Source organism: Pecten maximus, chromosome 2 (genome assembly GCF_902652985.1).
Source record: "Pecten maximus chromosome 2, xPecMax1.1, whole genome shotgun sequence".
NCBI lineage: Eukaryota > Metazoa > Mollusca > Bivalvia > Pectinida > Pectinidae > Pecten > Pecten maximus.
In genome coordinates, this window is record NC_047016.1 from 20,118,571 (window position 1) to 20,139,754 (window position 21,184).

At 37.8% G+C, this 21,184-nt stretch overlaps 1 protein-coding gene across 3 annotated transcripts; it reads left to right on the forward strand.

Moving 5' to 3' along the window:
* Positions 1–1,314: 1,314 nt before the first annotated feature.
* Positions 1,315–21,045, forward strand: LOC117321262 (pyrimidine-specific ribonucleoside hydrolase RihA-like). 3 transcript variants are annotated; one of them, XM_033875742.1, is made up of 6 exons: positions 1,315–1,422; positions 2,635–2,836; positions 3,557–3,731; positions 18,638–18,754; positions 19,658–19,794; positions 20,529–21,045. In XM_033875742.1, the coding sequence occupies exons 2-6, from the start codon at positions 2,648–2,650 to the stop codon at positions 20,862–20,864; spliced, it is 954 nt and encodes a 317-aa protein (XP_033731633.1). In that variant the 5' UTR covers positions 1,315–1,422; positions 2,635–2,647; the 3' UTR covers positions 20,865–21,045. The 3 variants fall into 3 exon arrangements, with proteins under 3 accessions (XP_033731633.1, XP_033731626.1, XP_033731624.1); XM_033875735.1 differs by lacking the exons at positions 18,638–18,754; positions 19,658–19,794; positions 20,529–21,045 and adding exons at positions 4,506–4,622; positions 4,931–5,067; positions 5,393–7,840; XM_033875733.1 differs by lacking the exons at positions 1,315–1,422; positions 2,635–2,836; positions 3,557–3,731 and adding exons at positions 11,436–11,517; positions 17,399–17,600; positions 18,127–18,301.
* Positions 21,046–21,184: the final 139 nt, after the last annotated feature.

The following is a 21,184-nucleotide window of genomic DNA, read 5'->3' on the forward strand; positions in this document are numbered from 1 at the left end:
GGTACCCTAGCTAGGCCACAGGTGTTCTGGGTGTCAGGGTACCCTAGCTAAGCCACACGTGTTCTGGGTGTCAGGGTACCCTAGCTAGACCATATGTGTTCTGGGTGTCAGGGAATTCTAGCTAAGCCACACGTGTTCTGGATGTCAGGGTACCTAGCTAGGCCACAGGTGTTCTGGGTGTCAGGGTACCCTAGCTAGGTCACAGGTGTTCTGGTTGTCAGGGTACCCCAGCTAGACCATAGGTGTTCTGGATGCCAGGATACCCTAGCTAGGCCACAGGTATTCTGGGTGTCAGGGTACCCTAGCTAGGCCACAGGTATTCTGGGTGTCAGGGAATTCTAGCTAAGCCACACGTGTTCTGGGTGTCAGGGTACCCTAGCTAGGCTACACGTGTTCTGGGTGTCAGGGTACCCTAGCTAGGCCACAGGTGTTCTGGGTGTCAGGGTACCCTAGCTAGGTTACAGGTGTTCTGGGTGTCAGGATACCCTAGCTAGACCATAGGTGTTCTGGGTGTCAGGGTACCCTAGCTAGGCCATAGGTGTTCTGGGTGTCAGGGTACCCTAGCTAGGCCATAGGTGTTCTGGGTGTCAGGGTACCCTAGCTAGGCCATAGGTGTTCTGGGTGTCAGGGTACCCTAGCTAGGCCATAGGTGTTCTGGGTGTCAGGGAACCCTAGCTAGACCACCGGTGTAAGTTACAATTTGTTATACTTATTACACTCACAGACGTCCGTACCTTGAAATTAGCACTCAAGAGTAAAATTCAATAACCCCGATATATTGTAGATTAACCCTGGATGTTAACCACCAGAATCAAAGCCCTGTATTATACACAGAACACGGGACACAGGACAGTTCACGTTATCGGTTAATTTCTGCACACAGATCCTGATGTGTGTAGCTACTTTCTTCTGTATTTAACACATAGAATAGGTACTTCCTATATATACGAGAATATGAGGAGGCGCAGTTTGCGTTGAATTTCGGCATGGACGATACTATTAAGTCAGACTCACGTGGGTTCTACACACTGAGTAATATACGCTCCTACTGAAAAGATAATGACGTACATGTAGGACTACAGGCGATACAGGCGTTGAATTCTCCAGGCGTGGGGTTCCCTCGTCCACTGTCAATATCAGGGTTACTGTCTTTCGAGTACCCGTGTGCGCTTGTTTGCCATGAAACATACACAATATTATCTTTTTTCAGGAAGCGAAAACTTCAAATTTTAATTTGATATAAATCCCATATCATTTGAACATCAAATGAGTGATTGAGGGGATGGAGTCACTTGTAATAAGATAATGTAAAATATTTAGTTGTGTGAGTCCTAAATATAACTTCAGGACCAGAGCGTGACACACTTAGAAAATACCCACAGTGTCAGGTACACATGGCCGCCCGCATACAACAGGAGCAACGTGAGTACAGCACGTGAACTAAGGCTATAATTTTATATGTAACCAGATTTGAAAATGCGATGTAAAATAACATATTGGACCGTCAGAATGCCCTATATGTCGTGTGAGTGAGGACTTGACCTGGTAATCTAGAAACCCGATTTCAGATTTATGTACATGTACATGTATATCCTATCACATTCACAGGCTCCAGGTAAGTCAGCTGACGACAGGGTTGTACCGGTCGATAACACTACATAACACATAGCATGCCGTTAGTACTGTATAAATTCATAGTGATCCATACAATTTGAAGTGACTATATATATACATACCTGGACATGTACACCATGTTAGTGACTATATATACATACCTGGACATGTACACCATGTTAGTAACTATATATACATACCTGGACATGTACACCATGTTAGTAACTATATATACATACCTGGACATGTACACCATGTTAGTAACTATATATACATACCTGGACATGTACACCATGTTAGTAACTATATATACATACCTGGACATGTACACCATGTTAGTAACTATATATACATACCTGGACATGTACACCATGTTAGTGACTATATATATACATACCTGGACATGTACACCATGTTACTACAATGGGACATTAAAGGGATACTCTGCACAAATCGCAAATTTTCTGACTGTTCTGTACCTTTTAGAACTCTTTCAAATGAATTTGAAGCTATTGTAAGCATCAATAATTAATTTGAATGATGTTTTAGGAATCAAGATTTTGAAAAAAAAAAGACTTATACCTCTTATTTAAATAAAATAGTGCATTCAAAATATCTGTATGATTTCGTCACTAGAAATGCCAATTAATTTTCTCTTGGGGATCTACATTTACATGTGGGGTTATCTGCAATGTTAACCCTGAATAAATCGTGATTATATTTTTATTCCGTACGAATAATGTTTATAATTATTTCATCATATCAGAATAGCTGGGGTAATTTGAGTAAGGGTTTCGATAATAAATCGTAATTAAGGGAACTATTGTTATATTTTCATTTTATATGTAATAATGTTAATAATGATTTTACCATATCTGAATTAGTTGGAAGAATTTGAGTTAGGGTCTCGAGAAATGTTTTTTAATCGTCCTTAAGAGGCAGAAGATGTTGTTATATACCGCTACATACTAGCCTATATTGAAAGCAACTGTATATCCATTATTTTCCCATTGTTTATAGATATCCCGATAAAATGTCGACACAAAGGAAGATGCTAATAATAGATACAGACGGTGGTATAGACGATGCTCAGGCGATCTTCATGATGTTGGACTCCACCGAGTATGACGTCATTGCCCTCACGTGCGTCAGGGGTAACAGTGGCGTGGAACAGGTTGTGTGCAACGTTCTGAAAATACTCCGAGCTGCGGACAAATTGAATGTACGTAAATCAATGTTTGAAATACACACGAGTATAGAATACATGTCAATGCGTCTTAACATGTTCGTGGCTTGAATTGTTTATAACAAATAGCACTAAGCAGTATAACAATCAGTTGTTTGGTACTATAATATACATTGTAGGGACTGGTAGTTTACAAAGACGATATCCTTTCCTGTTAAAGGTCGGTCTCAGATCATGTATTTCTCAAGTTTACTAAGACTATATTAAGGAAAGTTCCCTGGGTCTAGGTCAAATCACAGGCGTCAGCATCTGGTTAGTATTATAGAACAAATATCGCTCCTATATCAACACCTCAACAAGGTGTAACACTTGAAAACCGGCTGTGTAACCTGGAGGAAGGTTATCTCTTCTTAGAGCTGTTTTTAGATTGTTGATATAGCAGGAGTAGGGGCTAATTCTTGCGGGGGGGGGGGGGGGGGGGGGGGGGGTCTATAAATCCTAAGCCACAGAGGCAGGGGCAAACGTGTAATCAAATATAACATCGAAAACTCATTATTGGCGGCAGTTTCATCCCATGATCTTCTTCAGGTATAATGCTAACTTCGATAACGTAACTCTGGACGACGGACGGACGGACAATTTCTGACAGATGGTCGTCGTAGAGCAGTGTAGGCAGGGTATGAATATTCGTTCTAGTATAATGCAATTGCAAGTGTTAACACAACCGGTCTAAAATTAATATAATTTTGTTCCCAGATTCCAGTTTTTCCCGGTACCGCATTTTCCATTCTTGGCCAAAAAGAGATAAAAAATTCCTACCAAGGAGATGACGGGTTAGGCGATTGTCCGTCAATAGAAGAACCGGATGTCAGTATTGTACAGAAAGAGGCAGCGACGGACGCAATAATCCGGTTAACGAAGGAACACCCAGGTTAGATTTAAAGTTTCGAAAAACATTACAAGGATTGAGGATTTTATAACATTGGACTCCTTACTTGGTGTATATGCTTTGAAACTGTCTGAAATTAAATTTGCTAACCAGGTAAACGTCTATCAATGTATCTATTTCACTATTACCATATATAATTTCCAGCGGAAGATTTAATGTGCGATTTCGTTGTTTTGCCTGTAAATGTTCTCTCCTAAAATATGGTCATATAGAACCGGATCTCATATGCTGGTCTGGCATGTCGGGTGTACAATCGGAACCCCTCGTCATTTACTTCGATACTAGAAAAACGTTCGCAGACGGAAGCGAGGTGTTCCGATTGATCGGATGTAGCAACTAACCGATAGTTGAGGTGTCAATTGGCGATAACAGAGGAACTAACCCAGACCGCAGTTCAAGCCATATCTTTCGATTTGTCATAACCAATCCATGGCAGTAACGGAGATACTATATATGCCAATATGGAGTGTGTAAGTTGGATGTAGAAGACAACAGAATGTGTTATACTTTTAGTATCACAATGATGAAAATGCATTACAACTTACATCTATCTTTCACCAACGTTGGTTCCTCGGGACATGTAGTTACCATGTCCAAAATGTCAACCCCGCCTTTAGTCAAAGAGGCCAAATCACCAAGTTTCCATTTTGGATGGAGACAATAAGTAACATGTCCTACAGTATATAAAAGACGGTATGTAGACAAATTCATCACGTTTTCTGTGGTATGTTAAACACATTACTTCTCACCTTTCAGGGGAGATAACTCTGATGTGTATAGGCCCACTCACCAATCTTGCGACGGCCCTGAAAATGGACCCAGACTTCGGTAGTCGACTTAGAGACTGCTTTATAATGGGCGGAAACTACTACGGTAAGATATTGGAAGTGACATCTATGTCGTGGTTTGCATTTTTCCGAATGTCTTCTGACATCGTGAATAACTGACGGAATTTTTGATATACCGATCTTTGAACCCTAGCTTATTTTTACTCGTCCCACCACATGAATTTTAAAAGTTGAAGTCTCTCTGTAGGTTCTTTATTAGTCTTTCTTAAATTATTCCTGAAGATTCCCCTTACGTTGTCCGGAAAAGTTGCACTTCCTTCTTCTTCTTCTTCTTCTTCTAATACGTACGGTATCATTGTGTGGGTGCTTATGATAAAATTATTTGATTGGCAGGTAAAGGTAACATAACAGTGAGCGCAGAGTTCAACTTCCACTCTGACCCGGAAGCAGCTTACATAGCCCTGGAGCAGGTTCGATGTCCCACGACACTGGTTGGTTGGGAAGTCTGTGAGGAAAACGGACCTACTTGGGTATGCCATTTATTTGTTATAGATGTGTTTGGCATTGTGTACGTCACGTTCATTTGTCAAGCTAAAGAACGTTTATTTACATCTGTTCATTCTATATTTGGTATGATACATCATGGTGTGCCATGTTTGATCTCGGGTCACGTTTTCTTCGGGAACAAAACATTTTGCGGTATGCCTTTACTTTGGTGTCTCCGCAAATCAAACAGCTATCCTTGTTTATTGTGATTTTATTATTTATTATACCACGTGAAAGTATTATTACATACTCTCATTTTATGAGTTTAAATTGTATTAAAGTTAAATATATGTATTTGTCTTGTTTCAGGATCAGTATCACGAACTGAGAAGATTCCCTGGCAAACGGAACAAATTCTTAAAGGCAATTGAACAGAAACCTGTTGCCTATTCAATCGAGCAAGGCTGGAACTATTCTCCAGCTGATGAGTTCTTGGCAGCATGTATGTTGTGTCCGTCAGAGGTTGTCTTGGAAACCAAACACGTGTACGCAACTGTCGAACTTGGTGGGAAATTTACCTATGGACAAATGGTGGTCGACTGGAACAAAGTACTCAAGAAAAATCCTAATTTAACTATCGTTACCAAAATCGATAAAAAGGCTTTCTACACGGTGCTTCTGAATACTGCAAAGAACGGCCTTTAACGTGTATATGTTGTAGTAAATTTACGAGTACAGTAACAGTAAAAGTTTTCTGTTGAACGAGTACTTAGTTATGATATAACCATAGGGATTTGGCACGAATTCCAAACCATCGAAATGGAAAATAACTTAAACGTATCGAGATTAACCAACGACATTTTATATAGTATACAGTAAACAGAGTTTTTTTACCAGAATTGACCAATTTAAAGAATCACCGAAACCTTTTTGAACTTCACACCATTTACCCAGAGATGTAATCAGGTGATCCGAGAAGTAGGTACTCTTACCCTAAATTCATCAATTAGGATACTGACCGATAGTGTGGAAACCATTGACACGTACATCCATAAACAACTGACCAACAGTAATCATAAATTATTTTAAATCGTCTTTTCTTTAGGCAAACATCACAGGCGTCTGCTATAGTACGAGTAGGGGCTAAAGGTTTTTTTCTATTAATTCTTACCAGAAACAGACGCCTGTGGCAATTGTCCACATTTAGACTCGTGAAACCGGAAGTGTGAACGAAAAATATTATGTAATCCCTATCGCTGTACCGCTCAACCTGTTCATGTGTATCAAAAAAGGTGTAGGCACAAGTAGCCTTGCATTGGTCGATCGCGAGTGTACGCATATGTGCAGAACCAGTTGACACCGCCAAGCACGTGCAAAATGAAGGACGATCATGATAAGCTTGATCAATGTTTGAAAGGAATCGACCCTGGATTGTCTCAGTTTCGTGATGAATTTAAAAAGATCGCTATTACATGTGAAGACACCCTCCGTTTTCTCAGACCACAAGAAGTATCTAATATGAATTTACACCTGGTGTTTAAACGGCTACTGATGGATCGCATTGTTAATCTGCAGACGCCAGAAACAAAACAAAAAATGAAAAGGTCAGTAGAAAAAGATGTCGACACCACAGTCCATGATACTCAAAAACTTAAAAAAAAACTGAGAATGTTAGCAGGTAAATGCAAAATCCTGCATCTCAGTGTATTTAACGAAAGATTCATACAATGTTTACAAACACATCATGCACCCGTACCTTCATTTAGGTTAGTGACCGCCCGCTATCGAATACGCTTGTAACTTTATTGACATGTAGGCCTACCTGTGACAACATTATATCGATGCACTCCTGCACACATAACTTGCAATTCCGACCAATCCCGGCTCACGGTTTCAAACGCACCTCATGTGATTGGCCTAGCAAAGTTACTGTACACCTTTCTGATACACATGAACGGTTAAGCGGTACAGCGATAGGGATTACATAATATTTTTCGTTCACACTTTTTGTTTCACGAGTCTAAGATGTTGACTAACGGCGAGGTTTATCACAAAGTAATAAACCGTCGAAGCTTCAGTATCAATTTGATTTTTCTTTGGGTAAGTCACAATTCTAATATTCATTGGTATGCGCGTGCACCCATTCGTCTGTGCATTTTGAAATGGTGCTCTGTTAGGTCATCCTGACGAAGGGTCAGGATGACATATAACATATAAAGTCATATGATATATAAAGTCGTGTTTTTATCATTAAGACGTAAACCATTTATTTAACTCGTTTTACTTCCGCTACTGCGGTCTCGCAGCATTTTCGCTTGCCAAGAGTGTTCAATACAATGCATTCCTTTTCTCTGAATTGTAACTCTTGGTAAGCGAAGCCGACCTTTCAGCTGAGGAGTCGTATAGCGAGTAAAAGCTAATGTATTTATGTTTGCATTTTATCAAATGATCTTTACATACAGCAGCTATAGAGTGATTATTTGTCTCTGTTAATGGGATATACCATTTTGCTGCGCTGTAGATTAGTTGCGTAAGACCTATCCCCCTTGAATAGTTGCCATGATAGACGAATAGTAAACCCTGTATCAACATTATGTACTGGAAGTAGAGTCATGGTCCACGAAAAGCATTATCTATAGTATAGCACCGTAAGACACTCCTTCATAAACATATGGATTGATGTGTCTATGAAAATGAAACTCCATCACTGGGGTCATTATTATTTTGTACATTGTAAGATTCGATTCACTGTACACATATTATACATTGAATTGTTTATGTATCATCACTCGGGAATAAAAAAAAAGCTGATCGCTCCAACATCACTTTGAGTTTTCATTACGGCCATTAGGCGAGATCCTCCTTGAACTACAACGTGACCAGAGAACTAGGCGAGAGCCTCCGTGACCTACAACAGGACCAGACAACTAGGCGAGAGCCTCCATGAGCTACAACGTGACCAGAGAACTAGGCGACAGCCTCCGTGACCTACAACAGGACCAGACAACTAGGCGAGAGCTTCCATGAACTACAACGTGACCAGAGAACTAGGCGACAGCCTCCGTGACCTACAACAGGACCAGACAACTAGGCGAGAGCTTCCATGAACTACAACGTGACCAGAGAACTAGGCGAGAGCCTCCGTGACCTACAACAGGACCAGACAACAAGGCGAGAGCTTCCATGAACTACAACGTGACCAGACAACTTTGTATTTCAATGATGCACATGTCCCTGAACACACGGGCACAATTTAACATTATCTATACAACCCGCATTATAGATGTAAAGCTTTGTTGGGGGTGGGGGTAGCTTTTAGTCGTTGCAGCTGTCTGGTGGATGTAATATAAGATACACTATATATATTTTCACAGGCGTCTGCATCTGGTTTATATTTATTCTAGAAAAGACAATAATTTAGCCCCTACTTTTACTAAATCAACAAGGAATAACACTTGAAACGTCGGAATTGGGGTTGAGCTTCAATTAAACATAAAATGTACATAGACTTCAGTAACCTACCTTGGTTTAGATTCCTTAAATATCAACACATGTTATTGTTTTATCGTGTAACAATGGTTTAAAGATAAGGACATGGACCAAAGGCGGTCGTAATAGCCTACGATGCATAGACTGTCGAACGGAAACTGGCTATATACATATACTTTAAAAGTTGTTTCGCAACGGGCAATCTGATTAGACAACAGCTTTGTTAACATTACTAGTTATATGATGGTCGACCAATCAAACTATCCCTTTTAAAACAGCTCTAAGATAGACAGCCTCCTTCCGTTCCACAGTCGATGCATATTCCGATCTTCGAGTGTCACACATTGTTTATATAGTAGGAGTAGGAGATATTTGTTTCTATAAATACATGTACTTACCAGATGCAGACGCCTGTGATATATTTATGTATACGTAATTCACGGCCTCTCTGTTTCGTATAATCATTGGTAGATCTATATCGACACAACTATTCGACATCGATTCATCTGTGACACCAAATATCACTAAAAGTCGCTTAGAAGATTGAAATTGAGGATGTTGCTCCCTTGGGACGACGCCAAATAGGGGGAAATTGAGGCAAATACTTGTCCTGAACGAATGAATGAATTTTAATAAAATTTAATCTGTAGCTTTGTTGGGCAAACGAGATCTAATTTTGTATAAACGGAGGGTGTGGCTGGTTTGCGCGTGGAAAAGTGGGGCCAAATTTGTGAAATTGCGGTAAATTCTTTAAATGTCCAAATAGTCGAACGACTGAATGAATTTTGATGAAATCTTGTCTAGAGCATTATTAGGCAAAGGCTATTTTATGTTGAATAAACAGATGATGGTGGTCCCTTTTGACCTGAAAGAGAGAGAGGGGGGGGGATTGAGGTAAATCATGTAAATCTCTACTGGTAATGGACGACTGAATTGATTTTAATGAAATTTTCTCTGTAGTAGTATTGTATAAACGGAGGTCGTGGGTACTTTTTGGCCCGAAGAGGGGGGATGTTGCAAACAAAACCAAAAACTCTAAATTCCTTCTTCTTGAAAAATGACAATATTTGCTCCATGTTTCGTTTAATGCAAAGCTGGCCCTCTGTGCCTCTTTTTATAGCATGATGTGTTGTAATCCTCATGCCATGGCGTGTCAGATTTGAAATCCTACTAACGAGAATATCTATACCTGATGAATTAAACATCTTGCAAATACAAACATATTTTATTTTCAGTGAATCAAAGCATTAACTTCCGATGTCCTTAACTGACATACAATATACTCGGCAAACGCACTCAAGGAAATACAAGTCACGACTTATGTGTTATTTTTTACGTGTTTAAAATAACATGTATTCAAACAGACGAATCAATGTCCTGAACAAATATATCGTAGCATTTCTATTGTACTGACGTTAACTCCCATTCATCTATACATAAATGGGTTTTTTCTATCCATATCTATTACCCCTGTTATCATACTACCCTTTACACCTAGTGCTCCTGTTTGATGAATATCTTTTACTGTTATCGACAGGCATCCCAATAAAATGTCCACACAAAGGAAGATTCTAATAATAGATACAGACGGTGGTATAGACGATGCTCAGGCGATCTTCATGATGTTGGACTCCACCGAGTATGACGTCATTGCCTCCTTCCGTTCCGCAGTCGATGCATATTCCGAGTGTCACTTATTGTTTATAAAGTAGGAGTAGGAGATATTTGTTTCTATAAATACATGTATTTACCAGATGCAGGCGCCTGTGATATATGTATGTATACGTATTTGACAGCCTCTCTGTTTCGTATAATCATTGGTAGATATCAACACAACCTGTTACCATTCGACATAGGTGCATCTGCACAGATGGTTTTTATATTTTCAAATATTTGTATGGTATGATTTAAAACGACAGAGGTGTACCTGGTACTATTGTTTTGTGTTATATTCAGTGTAGCTTGTGTGAAATGAATGCACAGGTAACATTTTTGTTCTGTCAAACAAAGGGTTACAACTTATCGGTTGCAGCTCGGATCTACATATGCCATGTCGATAGACAGGCCCCCGCTGACCTGGATGGCCTTGACCCTTTTTCAAGGTCACATGGGTCAAATAGGCTGAAATGTTTAAACAAATTCTTCTTAATAACCAAGAGGCCAAGGAACTTGATATTGGTCCTGTAGCATGCTTGGGTGAAGGGCTACCGGGTCAGGTTTGTTCAAATGAATGGCCTTGGTCTTCATTCAGGGTCAAAGGCATCAAATAGGCTTAGATGTTTAATTGACTTCTTTTCAATAACCAATAGTACCAAGGACTTGATATTAGGTCTGTAGCATGCATGGGTACAGGGCTACCAAGTTTGTTCAAATGAATGACATTGACCTCCATTAAAGATCAAGGGGGTCAAATAGGCTGAAATGTTTAATTGGCCTCTTCTCAATAACCAAAAAGCCCAGTGACTTGATATTTGCCCTGTAGCCTGCTGGGGCAAAGGGCTATTAAATTTGTTAAAATGAATTACCTTGACCTACATTCAAGGTCACAAAGGTTGAATACGCTGAAATGTTTAAAAAAAAAAAACTTCTTCTCAATAACCAAGATTGCCAGGGAGTTGATATTGGATATGAAGCATTCTGAGGTAAAGGGCTACCAAGTTTGTTCAAGTGAATAACCTTGACCTTCTTTTAAGATTACATGACTCAAGTCTTCTCAGCCGTCTCAGCCAAAACCTTCATGCCAATCAGCGATTTAGGCCCATATAGCCTGTTTTTATTTGATATTCAATGAAGTACACTATCACCAATAATTTAGTCAGATGACCGTTAAGGCCCACGGGCCTCTTGTTTTAGTTTGTATCGTGTTCCGGAACGGAGCTACCGCCTCCGGCTTCTTGCCGCCTTGGTTAGTTTGTAGTTTCGTTTTCAAACTACGCTGATTGAAGTTCCCTCATTCCGGAAGGAAGTTTATTTAGATCCAAAAATAGTACCTCCCTGCACCTGAAGTAAGTCAATACCTGTGTATATTTGATAATACATGTATCTTACAACCCTTTTTGATGTTTAACTTCTTTGAAATGTTGTTGTACCTTCGAAATTTCTTGATTACATCCTATGATTATTATTAGGACGATTCGTCCAGAATGGTTTGATTCACACGTGTTTGATAGTCAGCATGTCAATTCGTCCGTCATTTTAAGTTTAAGTTTTCCTGATTTGTTTCAATCTTCTTCTATCTTAAATGCACAGATGATTTTACTTATTGATATTGTCTATCACAGGGTAATGTTTACAAAGGCAACTATAACTCTAGTGTGGGTATTACAATAGACGTTTTGCATAATTCCCCCTCCGCCATCTTTGATCCGGGTCATTTGCCGCAGGTCAAAGGTCAAGCGGTTAAACTTTTCCAACAACACTGCGGAGGTGATAGTTTTAACAGTGTTTTCTCCGTTTAGAAAATATGGCTCTTAGTTTTACATGTCTAAATCTTGGTCTTTGTCATCAGAGATACTCATACATGTACTAACATCTGTTTACAATGTCACCGTTTATTTCAGCAATGGATGTATCGGATGTGGGTCCTACATCAGCCGTTTGGTGGGTTTCAGCTGTCCAGATCCGATATAGAATATGTAGTTGGCAGCTTTGTAGGGAAAACTATATAATCGATTTCAAGCAAGAAACTTAAACCAATATGTTATTTTTAAAATGTGTGTCATTTTTAAGAATACAAAAACGAACGTAACCCGACAGACCTAGGTAATTGGTTGATATGCAGCATGTACAGAATCTTCAAATGGCCTTCATCATTCAATTAATACAAATCAATTGATACCGTTGTTCCATAAACTTTTATCTATTGACCACCTGATTATCAACACATGGTTTACATTACTGTACTGATTTAGCATTTCATGGTTAAATATATAATGTTAACCTATCTATATATTATATTTGTTATTTATGTTGTTCATGATTCACCATCAAATTACACTTGTAATTATAATAGTGCTAATAAAGTTGAATTTGAAAACAGAGTCATTTATATTGATACATATTTTGTCCTTTTAAAGCATGTCATTATCATACCATACTCAATTCTTTAAATTTAATTTTAACTTGAAGAACACTCTCAAATTAAATTAAAGAGATAGCAAAAATATTTTAAAATCTTGTATATCAAGTTAAAAAGACAAAGGGCTGGTATATCATGTCATGAAATGATTTATCCCTTCAATGTATTCCTAGGTATTAATATGAAACGAATATCATTATTTATTTGTAAGCTTGAATCAATATGCCAAATTATCCTCTACATTATCATTGTTGTACAGAAATGTCTTATTTCTTTGTGTAATGTTCATTTTCTAGGTTTGAAGAAAACAAATTATAAATCAGATTTGATACCTTCATGTGAAATTATATATTGCTGTTATTGTGTTCCAGACTGGTGATGAATACCAGTTTATTTGACCTTTTGTTACACACGTCAATGACCAATATGATCTTGAAATCTTCAATGCTGGCATCATGTAGCTCGAGTTCAGAGGTCTGATAATGAGTTCAAGTCCGTGTCTAGTTTTATTTTTCCTTTACTGTTGTGCTTGTTTGAGAGGAGTGCTCATTAAAATCAAAGTCCTTTGTTCCCCAAAACCATAATATAATGTACCGGTATACATTTGTAGATTATATCACTTTATTTCTCAAATATCTGGGGTTGTTTTTGACAATCGAACTACCTTCCCCATGTATATGGATAATTTGTTTCTGCTCAGTGACAGAGATAATTTTATGCAAATGATGGAAAATAAAGATGGAATGTAATATTGACCAAGCCATTGCCTATTTTTGGGATATAATTCATTGTAATTAAAATTAGAACATGTAAAATCTAGTTTATGAAAGAAATCAATTCATATCCTCATGTCAAATTGCTATTGAACTACAACTTCATAATTATTCAACATGTTTTGTAACCATCAATGATATGCATTTGATTAATTAATGATGAGACTGACATGTGTTCTACAACAGTTTTATTGTAATTTGGTTCATCAACATGTAAAATAATGTGGCATTGAAGAGAAAGATATATACCCGGTAACTGAAAACCTTGTATGTGGGTAATCACTGTATCAAGTGCAACATAATGTTGTTATAATCATTAGATGATCAAAAGTCTGGTCTGGACTGTCATGGTTGTGTCCTTGGGAAAGACACTTTGCCCTAACTGCTCCTGATGGCATGCGACATGTCTCCTGTATGTTGTTCAGTAATTATATATACGGTAGTCGCCAACTACAACAAGGAGGTAGTCACCAACTACAACAAGGAGACTCCACCTTAAAATGACCCTGGCTGTTCACAGGGCAATAAATGCAGCAAGAAAACAAATCCCTTACCAGAAGCCAAACAAGGATTAAAATCTATAATTTGTCAAGGTTTAATCTGGTTATCATCAACTTGCATTGATTCTGTGACATAGTTTTTCTTTCTTCCCGGACTACTGTATTTCCTTACAAATCAACTTTTTTCACCAACTATTTACTAGATCACACAACAGCAAAAAATATGTCCAGAGTCAGGCATTTTAAGGTGAGGCTTTATTGGTAAAATGAAGCATTTTTCTATTTTCTTACTTATAACTTTTTTCACCAATCTTTAGGTTATGGATTGTTGAAAAAGTTAATAAGATGAAACAAGAGGCCCAGGAAGTAAGAAAAAGTAAAAGTGTTTTACGTTACTACAATGGTAAAGTGAATCCCTGTGGTCCACCATTAATCCTGACCCATATATCATTTGTGGAAGAAAATAACAAAGTGAATAAAAATAAGGAAAGAAAAAAATCAGTTGAAAACAAAATACAAGGCAATTTCACTTCACCATAATGGTAGTGACCCGCAGTTCACTTAACTATGAGCTTTACTTTACGATGCTACACGTGTGTCATTGTCGAATATCTGCTGCCTCCTTTGCAACACTAGAATATATTTTCCCTGTCTACTCTATATTGTTTTGCTTTGTCATATAATTATGTAAGATATTGATAAATATAGCTTTTCTTCATTTTAATTTGTTGTTATCATGGAGAACATATCCATATACCAACCATGACTATATATGGTAACTTTGATGATACATCCCTATGCTTGAAGTCTGGAATTGAAAAACCTGAACTTTATTCGTATTATAACAATTGCAAAACAAGATATACCAACTTATATTATTTGCTCTTGTTGGTCCGGTTGGAAGCGTGCAAGGGATTCTACTGTGGGAGAATGCAGCATCCGGAGAAAACCCAATTTGGTAGGGCAGGCGATCCCATACATTTTCACATCCAATCGGGAATTAAACACCCTGACCACTTTGGTGAAATGCAAGTGTATTAACACTATGCCACCTGGCCACCCAAGTCTGGATGTTGTTCTGGCCATAGTCATACAAATGAAGTTACATTAATGCACACGTTGTAATGGCAGCGTAATATGCAAAACGTCTATTTACATCATTTACATCGCAGAACATGATTATGTTAGCAGAATCATCTAAGGCAACCTTATAGAGATAATCTTTGTTTCCTTACAGTATTTTACTGCTCGAACGTACGAACACACACACTTCATTAATTATGCCACGCATTCACCATGTACCCAGTGTCCCACTTTTTTTTTTTATTTTTTTTTTTTTTAATATATGCCAATAAACTGTTACCAACGATCGGTGAAGTTGTGTCTGTCGTGAAATTGGTAAAACTGATGCACAGAGGCATTACACTATGCTCTTCCGTCGGTAGATTGGACAAACAAGTTTCGTCCAGAAAGACATCGAACTTGATTGCTGCTTCAGAAAAAAGTTCGTAGCGTTTTGATGTAACTATTCAAACATTACAAAATATAACGCGCAGTGAACGCGTTCTGTTAGAAATAAAATTCAGTTAATAAATTGACCTCATAATACCGGTCATATTATGCCATATTGACCCCATAACACCGGTCATATTAGGCCACATTGACCCCCTAACACCGGTCATATTAGGCCACATTGACCCCATAACACCGGTCATATTTGGCCACATTGACCCCTATCACATTGGTCATAGCGTCTTCTACAAAGGCTAAGCACTCAGTGGTTGTGCGAGTGCTCAAACCTCTATTTTTTCCGATCCTGTGGGAGAGTCTACAGAGGACAATAAGCGTGTGAAATCCATAGCAGATATGATAACGACTTCCCATTTCTCTGTACTAGTTACAGAATACATTGACTGTTGGGTGGATATAAATCGGATTAATAATTATAAATCTGATTATTAAAGTTCAGCAGAACTTTCATGCATGACTTCTCTGCACTGCCGGAATTTAGCGCTCCATTTTGATATTGCTTAAAACTATAAGATGTGTTGTTTTTTTTGTTTTTTTTTTAATTGTTTTGACAATCATGAATGACAGTCACAATGGCATGTATGCCTGTCCTGGATGTATGCTGAGGTGAACGATACGGATGTTAGGTTGTCAGGACTTCCTGTAGAGGTGGACACTTTGCATTCACGGTGACAATTAAAACATCACCAGCACTATGGATGCATAATAATAGTTTTGGTGCATATGACACCCACTAACAAGAGCAATATGGATTATAAAATAATCATACAGGTTTAATGTGAGGTAACTATGCGGGTAATTATATGTTGTAATTTACAAGTTAATTAGTTTCAAGAAGGCAGATCGTCACTATGCTTGTATGATTTATATAAGGGTACCATGGCGACACAGCGTCCGTCATCTGTCAACATTTCCTTTAAATCGCTACAAGTCCTGAACGCCTGAATAGATTTTGAAAAAATTGTCTGGGGCATTATTAGGCAAAGGAAACCTAATGTTGTATAATTTGAGGGTGTTGCTCCCTTGGGGCGGGAGGGGCGGCGCCATATAGGGGAAATTAAGGTAAATCCTTTTAATCCCTACTTATCCTGAACGAATGTATGAATTTTGATGAAATTTAATCTGTAGCATTTTAGAGCAAATGAGATCTAATGTTGTATAAACGGAGAGTGGCTCTCTTGCGGCCAGAAAAGTGAGCAAATAGGTGAAATTGCGGTAAATCCTTTAAATATCCAAATAGTCCTGAACAACTGAATGAATTTTGATGAAATCTTGTCTAGAGCATTATTAGGCAAAGGATATCTTATGTTGCTTAAACGGAGGGTGTGGGTCCCTTGGGACCGAAAAGAGAGGGGGTCTAATAGGGGAAATTGAGGTAAATCCTTTAAATCTCTCCTGGTCCTGAACGACTGAATTGATTTTGATGAAATTTTATCTGTAGCAGTATTGTATAAACGGAGGTCGTGGGTACGTTTTGGCCGGAGAGAGGGGGCCTAATAGGGGACATGTTGCAAACAAAAGCTCTAAATTCCTTCTTCTTGAAGAATGACAATATTTGCTCCATGTTTGGTTAATCCAAAGCTGGAAGAGTGTAATACTGGCCCTATGTGCCTCTTGTTATAGTATGATGTACCCTCATGCCATGGCGTGCCTGACTTGGAATCCTACTAACGAGAATATCTACACCTGATGAATTAAACATCTTGCAGAAACAAACACAAACATTATAATTTCATTGAATCAAAGCATTAATTTCCTATGTCCATAAATTAAAAACGTCATAATCATGTCCACAAGTGCCTTGAGTACGATATAGCATGCGTGTAAAGTTCTAGACAGGAAGCAGGCGTAGAAGTAGGCGGGGCCTATCACCGCAGTAGGCGTGTATCCAAACCGGACCTGCTGGTTAACCCGCTGTGCTGGCTAACTTCTAACATTATCGTATTATACTACCCTCCACACCTAGTGCTTCTGTTTGATGAATATCTTTTACTGTTATCGACAGTCATCCCGATAAAATGTCCACACAAAGGAAGATGCTAATAATAGATACAGACGGTGGTATAGACGATGCTCATGCGATCTTCATGATGTTGGACTCCACAGTGTATGACGTCATTGCCCTCACGTGCGTCAGGGGTAACAGTGGCGTGGAACAGGTTGTGTGCAACGTTCTGAAAATACTCGGAGCCGCCAACAAATTGAATGTACGTAAAGCAACATACGGAACATTCGTGAGAATAGCATCCATGTCGATATGTTAATTAATGTGGTATACGTTGATAAGTATATCCAGCTGTTAATATCGATATATTTTGAAAATAATCATACCATCAATTACATATAATGATACGTTTTCGACGAGTTCGATGATTTTTAGATTTCTTATTGAAATTTACGTTTTTATTAGACTTTACATACCTGGCAACGTCTTTGCGGATGAGGCGTTTGTTCTAGTTTGTTGGTTTGGGCATAACGTTTGGTTGTTAAAATGGGTGAAATGATTTAGAATATCCCGTTTCTGTTGATTTATTAGTTCACTTGTAAATTTTGATAGAAACAGAAATTAGTTAGTAAACTGCGTTAGTTAATAGGTGATAATGTTGTGAAATAGCTAATTGTACTTTCATAATTCACTTTAAGAAATAGAAGCAATAAATTGATAATTTACTATGATTACTATTTTGTTTTAATGAATTAATGAAGCCACTATCCATTCTCATCGTTATATAGATTCCAGTTTATTCCGGTTGTGCCTTTTCTATTCGTGGCCAAAACACGACACCAAAATCTTACCATGGAGAAGATGGCTTAGGAGATTGTCCATCAGTAGAGGAACCGGATGTAAGTGTTCTACAGTCAGAGACAGCAACTGACGCAATAATCCGGTTAACAAAGGAACTCCCAGGTAAGCAATGTTGTTTGGTGCTATGTCCGTGAACATTTTTCATTTGTATGTGTGTATAGCATAAAATTGATAAATGGTATGTAGAGGAAACAAAAAAAAATTCCTTTCAATTTTCAGGATATTTATTATTTTATTGCTCAGACACAATAGTATTTATGATCTATTTGATGAAAAGAAAGTTTAAAATCCCAACTAATTAAAAGCATATGTTGGTTGTGATTCAAATAAGCATTGAACTGTTTTTGTATGGTATTTATGATATATTTGAATGCCAGAGTTTTGCTTGTTTATCATGTCTTTCGTAGTATATTCAACACATTACTTCTCACCTTTCAGGGGAGATAACTCTGATGTGTATAGGCCCACTCACCAATCTCGCGACGGCCCTGAAGATGGACCCAGACTTCGGTAGCCGACTTAGAGACTGCTTTATAATGGGAGGCAACTACTACGGTAATATAACATTTAATCTATATCATTCTGTTGTCAACGGTAAATATAACCTTTAATATATATCATTGTGTTGTCAATGGTAATATAACATTTAATCTATATCATTGTGTTGTCAATGGTAAATATAACTTTTAACCTATGTCATTGTGTTGTCAATGGTAAATATAACCTTTAATCTATGCCATTGTGTTGTCAATGGTAATATAACATTTAATCTATATCATTGTGTTGTCAATGGTAATATGACTTTTAATCTATGTCATTGTGTTGTCAATGGTAATATAACATTTAATCTATGTCATTGTGTTGTCAATGGTAATATAACATTTAATCTATGTCATTGTGTTGTCAATGGTAATATGACATTTAATCTATGTCATTGTGTTGTCAATGGTAATATAACATTTAATCTATGTCATTGGGTTGTCAATGATAATATAACATTTAATATATATCATTGTGTTGTCAATGGTAATATAACCTTTAATCTTTATCATTGTGCTGTCAAGCCTTGCTCTTCTTGTTAGTTAATAAGTCAGTAGTTCAAACCGAATATGATGTCACGTGAAATCTGACATCGTGTGTGAAGATATTTGTTTGATTTTCCACAAGCTATTGTAGGGTGGCATTAACTTGATTTGCATGTTGTATACGATGAAGCAGAATACGTTAATCACAAAGAACAACTAAACTGTATTCGTGTTATCCTTATATTTGAAGAGTGTACTCGTTCATCTATATTTCGTTAATGTTTAAACTCGTTTGGTCAGTTTTATAATAAAATTCCGCATCATTTCCTCGGTATTCCATTAGTGCTCTGTATGTCGGTCGATTTATTTAATGAGAGACAGAAACCTTTAAAACTTGTAAATTCCGTTAATGGGAAGATGGTTTGATATACAGGTAAGGGAAACATTACAGTGAGTGCCGAGTTCAACTTCCACTCTGACCCGGAAGCAGCTTCGATAGTACTAGAGCAGCTGGGATGTCCCACGACCCTGGTGGGGTTGGAAGTTTGTCTAAAAAACGGACTAACCTGGGTATGGCATTGATTTGTTTTTGGTAATGTATTGTATGTGTAAAGTACTATAGCTTACGTATTACTACGGAGTTTACATTTGACATATGTTTATGTGATCTGAATATTGTGGTGTTTACATGAATTAAAACGAGTTTAGCTTTTGTGATAGATAGTACAAGTGTCTGACTGTCGTCAATGATCGTGGAAACAATAGGTTTCCTTAAGACAATACGTATAAATGCTTTTCGACCCGTGTCGGCTGTTAAGGTTATCGCTACACCGTTAAACGAAGGAAAGTAACTCTGGTAGATCAGAATGTATCTACGCCTTGTTGTGGTTCCACCAACTGAGTTATATAACATAACAATACCATGCATTCATATAAAAGGCCACTCAATCAATGGATATGTTCGGAAAACAGTAAGAAACAACATGATATGCCATTTTTATAGCCGTTCATATGATAGGTAAGATTTGTTCTGATTGTTTTAGTTGCATTGTTTAAAGGTAGATTGATGAATACATTATATATATGAGATAGTGTCTGCCACCTAACAATGTCGTGGATGTAATATTACACGCTTTCCTTGTGTGTCAGGCAGTCATGTATTACCGTACCCACAGCTCATATTCAAAATATCAGCAGGCCAATTCGGTATCTTATGTCACGTAAGCATATATATTATGCGTGTGATGTTTTGGTTACCATCCTTGACCACGGGGTCATTGCAGTACATATTGGTGTCGTTTCAGGATCAGTACCGTGAACTAAGAAGATTCCCTGGTAAACGAAACCAATTTTTGGAGGCAATTGAACGAAACCCTGTCGCATTTTCTATTGAGGAAGGCTGGAACTTTTCTCCACCTGATGCGGTTTTGGCAGCATGTATGTCGAGTCCGCCAGAGGTTGTCATGGAGACCAAACACGTGTATGCAACTGTAGAACTTGACGGAAAATTTACCTATGGACAAATGGTGGTCGACTGGAACAATGTACTCAAGAAAAATCCTAATTTAACTATCGTTACCAAAATTGATAAAAACGCTTTCTACACGGTTCTTATAAATACTGCAAAGAGTGACATTTAACATTTCCGTATTCTTCAGTATCTGCCATCAAACCATGGCGGTAATGAGATGTATTGATAACGAGAAAATAATGTTCATATTGCCTTTCATGGTGTAATGGAATATGATGCAGTAATTATATTTTCCTAACTGCGATAGGTATTATCCATAACTTCAATAAAAACAATAGGTATAAATAATATGGAAATCTTTAATGTCTAGGCGATTTTTCATGATGTAAGCGATATTTTGTAAAATTATGATGTATTTATTTTATATGAGAACTTTCAAAGAGAGATATCATGAAATGAATTCGTCACGTTTATCGTAGAGTTTATATA

Excerpts from the sequence above, each read along its gene's own strand:
- LOC117321262 (XM_033875742.1), top strand. The coding sequence starts at position 2,648 with ATGTCGACACAAAGGAAGATGCTAATAATAGATACAGACGGTGGTATA. Across the intron at positions 18,755-19,657 it reads AATGGGAGGCAACTACTACG|GTAAGGGAAACATTACAGTG; the intron begins GTAATATAACAT and ends TTTGATATACAG. Across the intron at positions 19,795-20,528 it reads TAAAAAACGGACTAACCTGG|GATCAGTACCGTGAACTAAG; the intron begins GTATGGCATTGA and ends GTGTCGTTTCAG.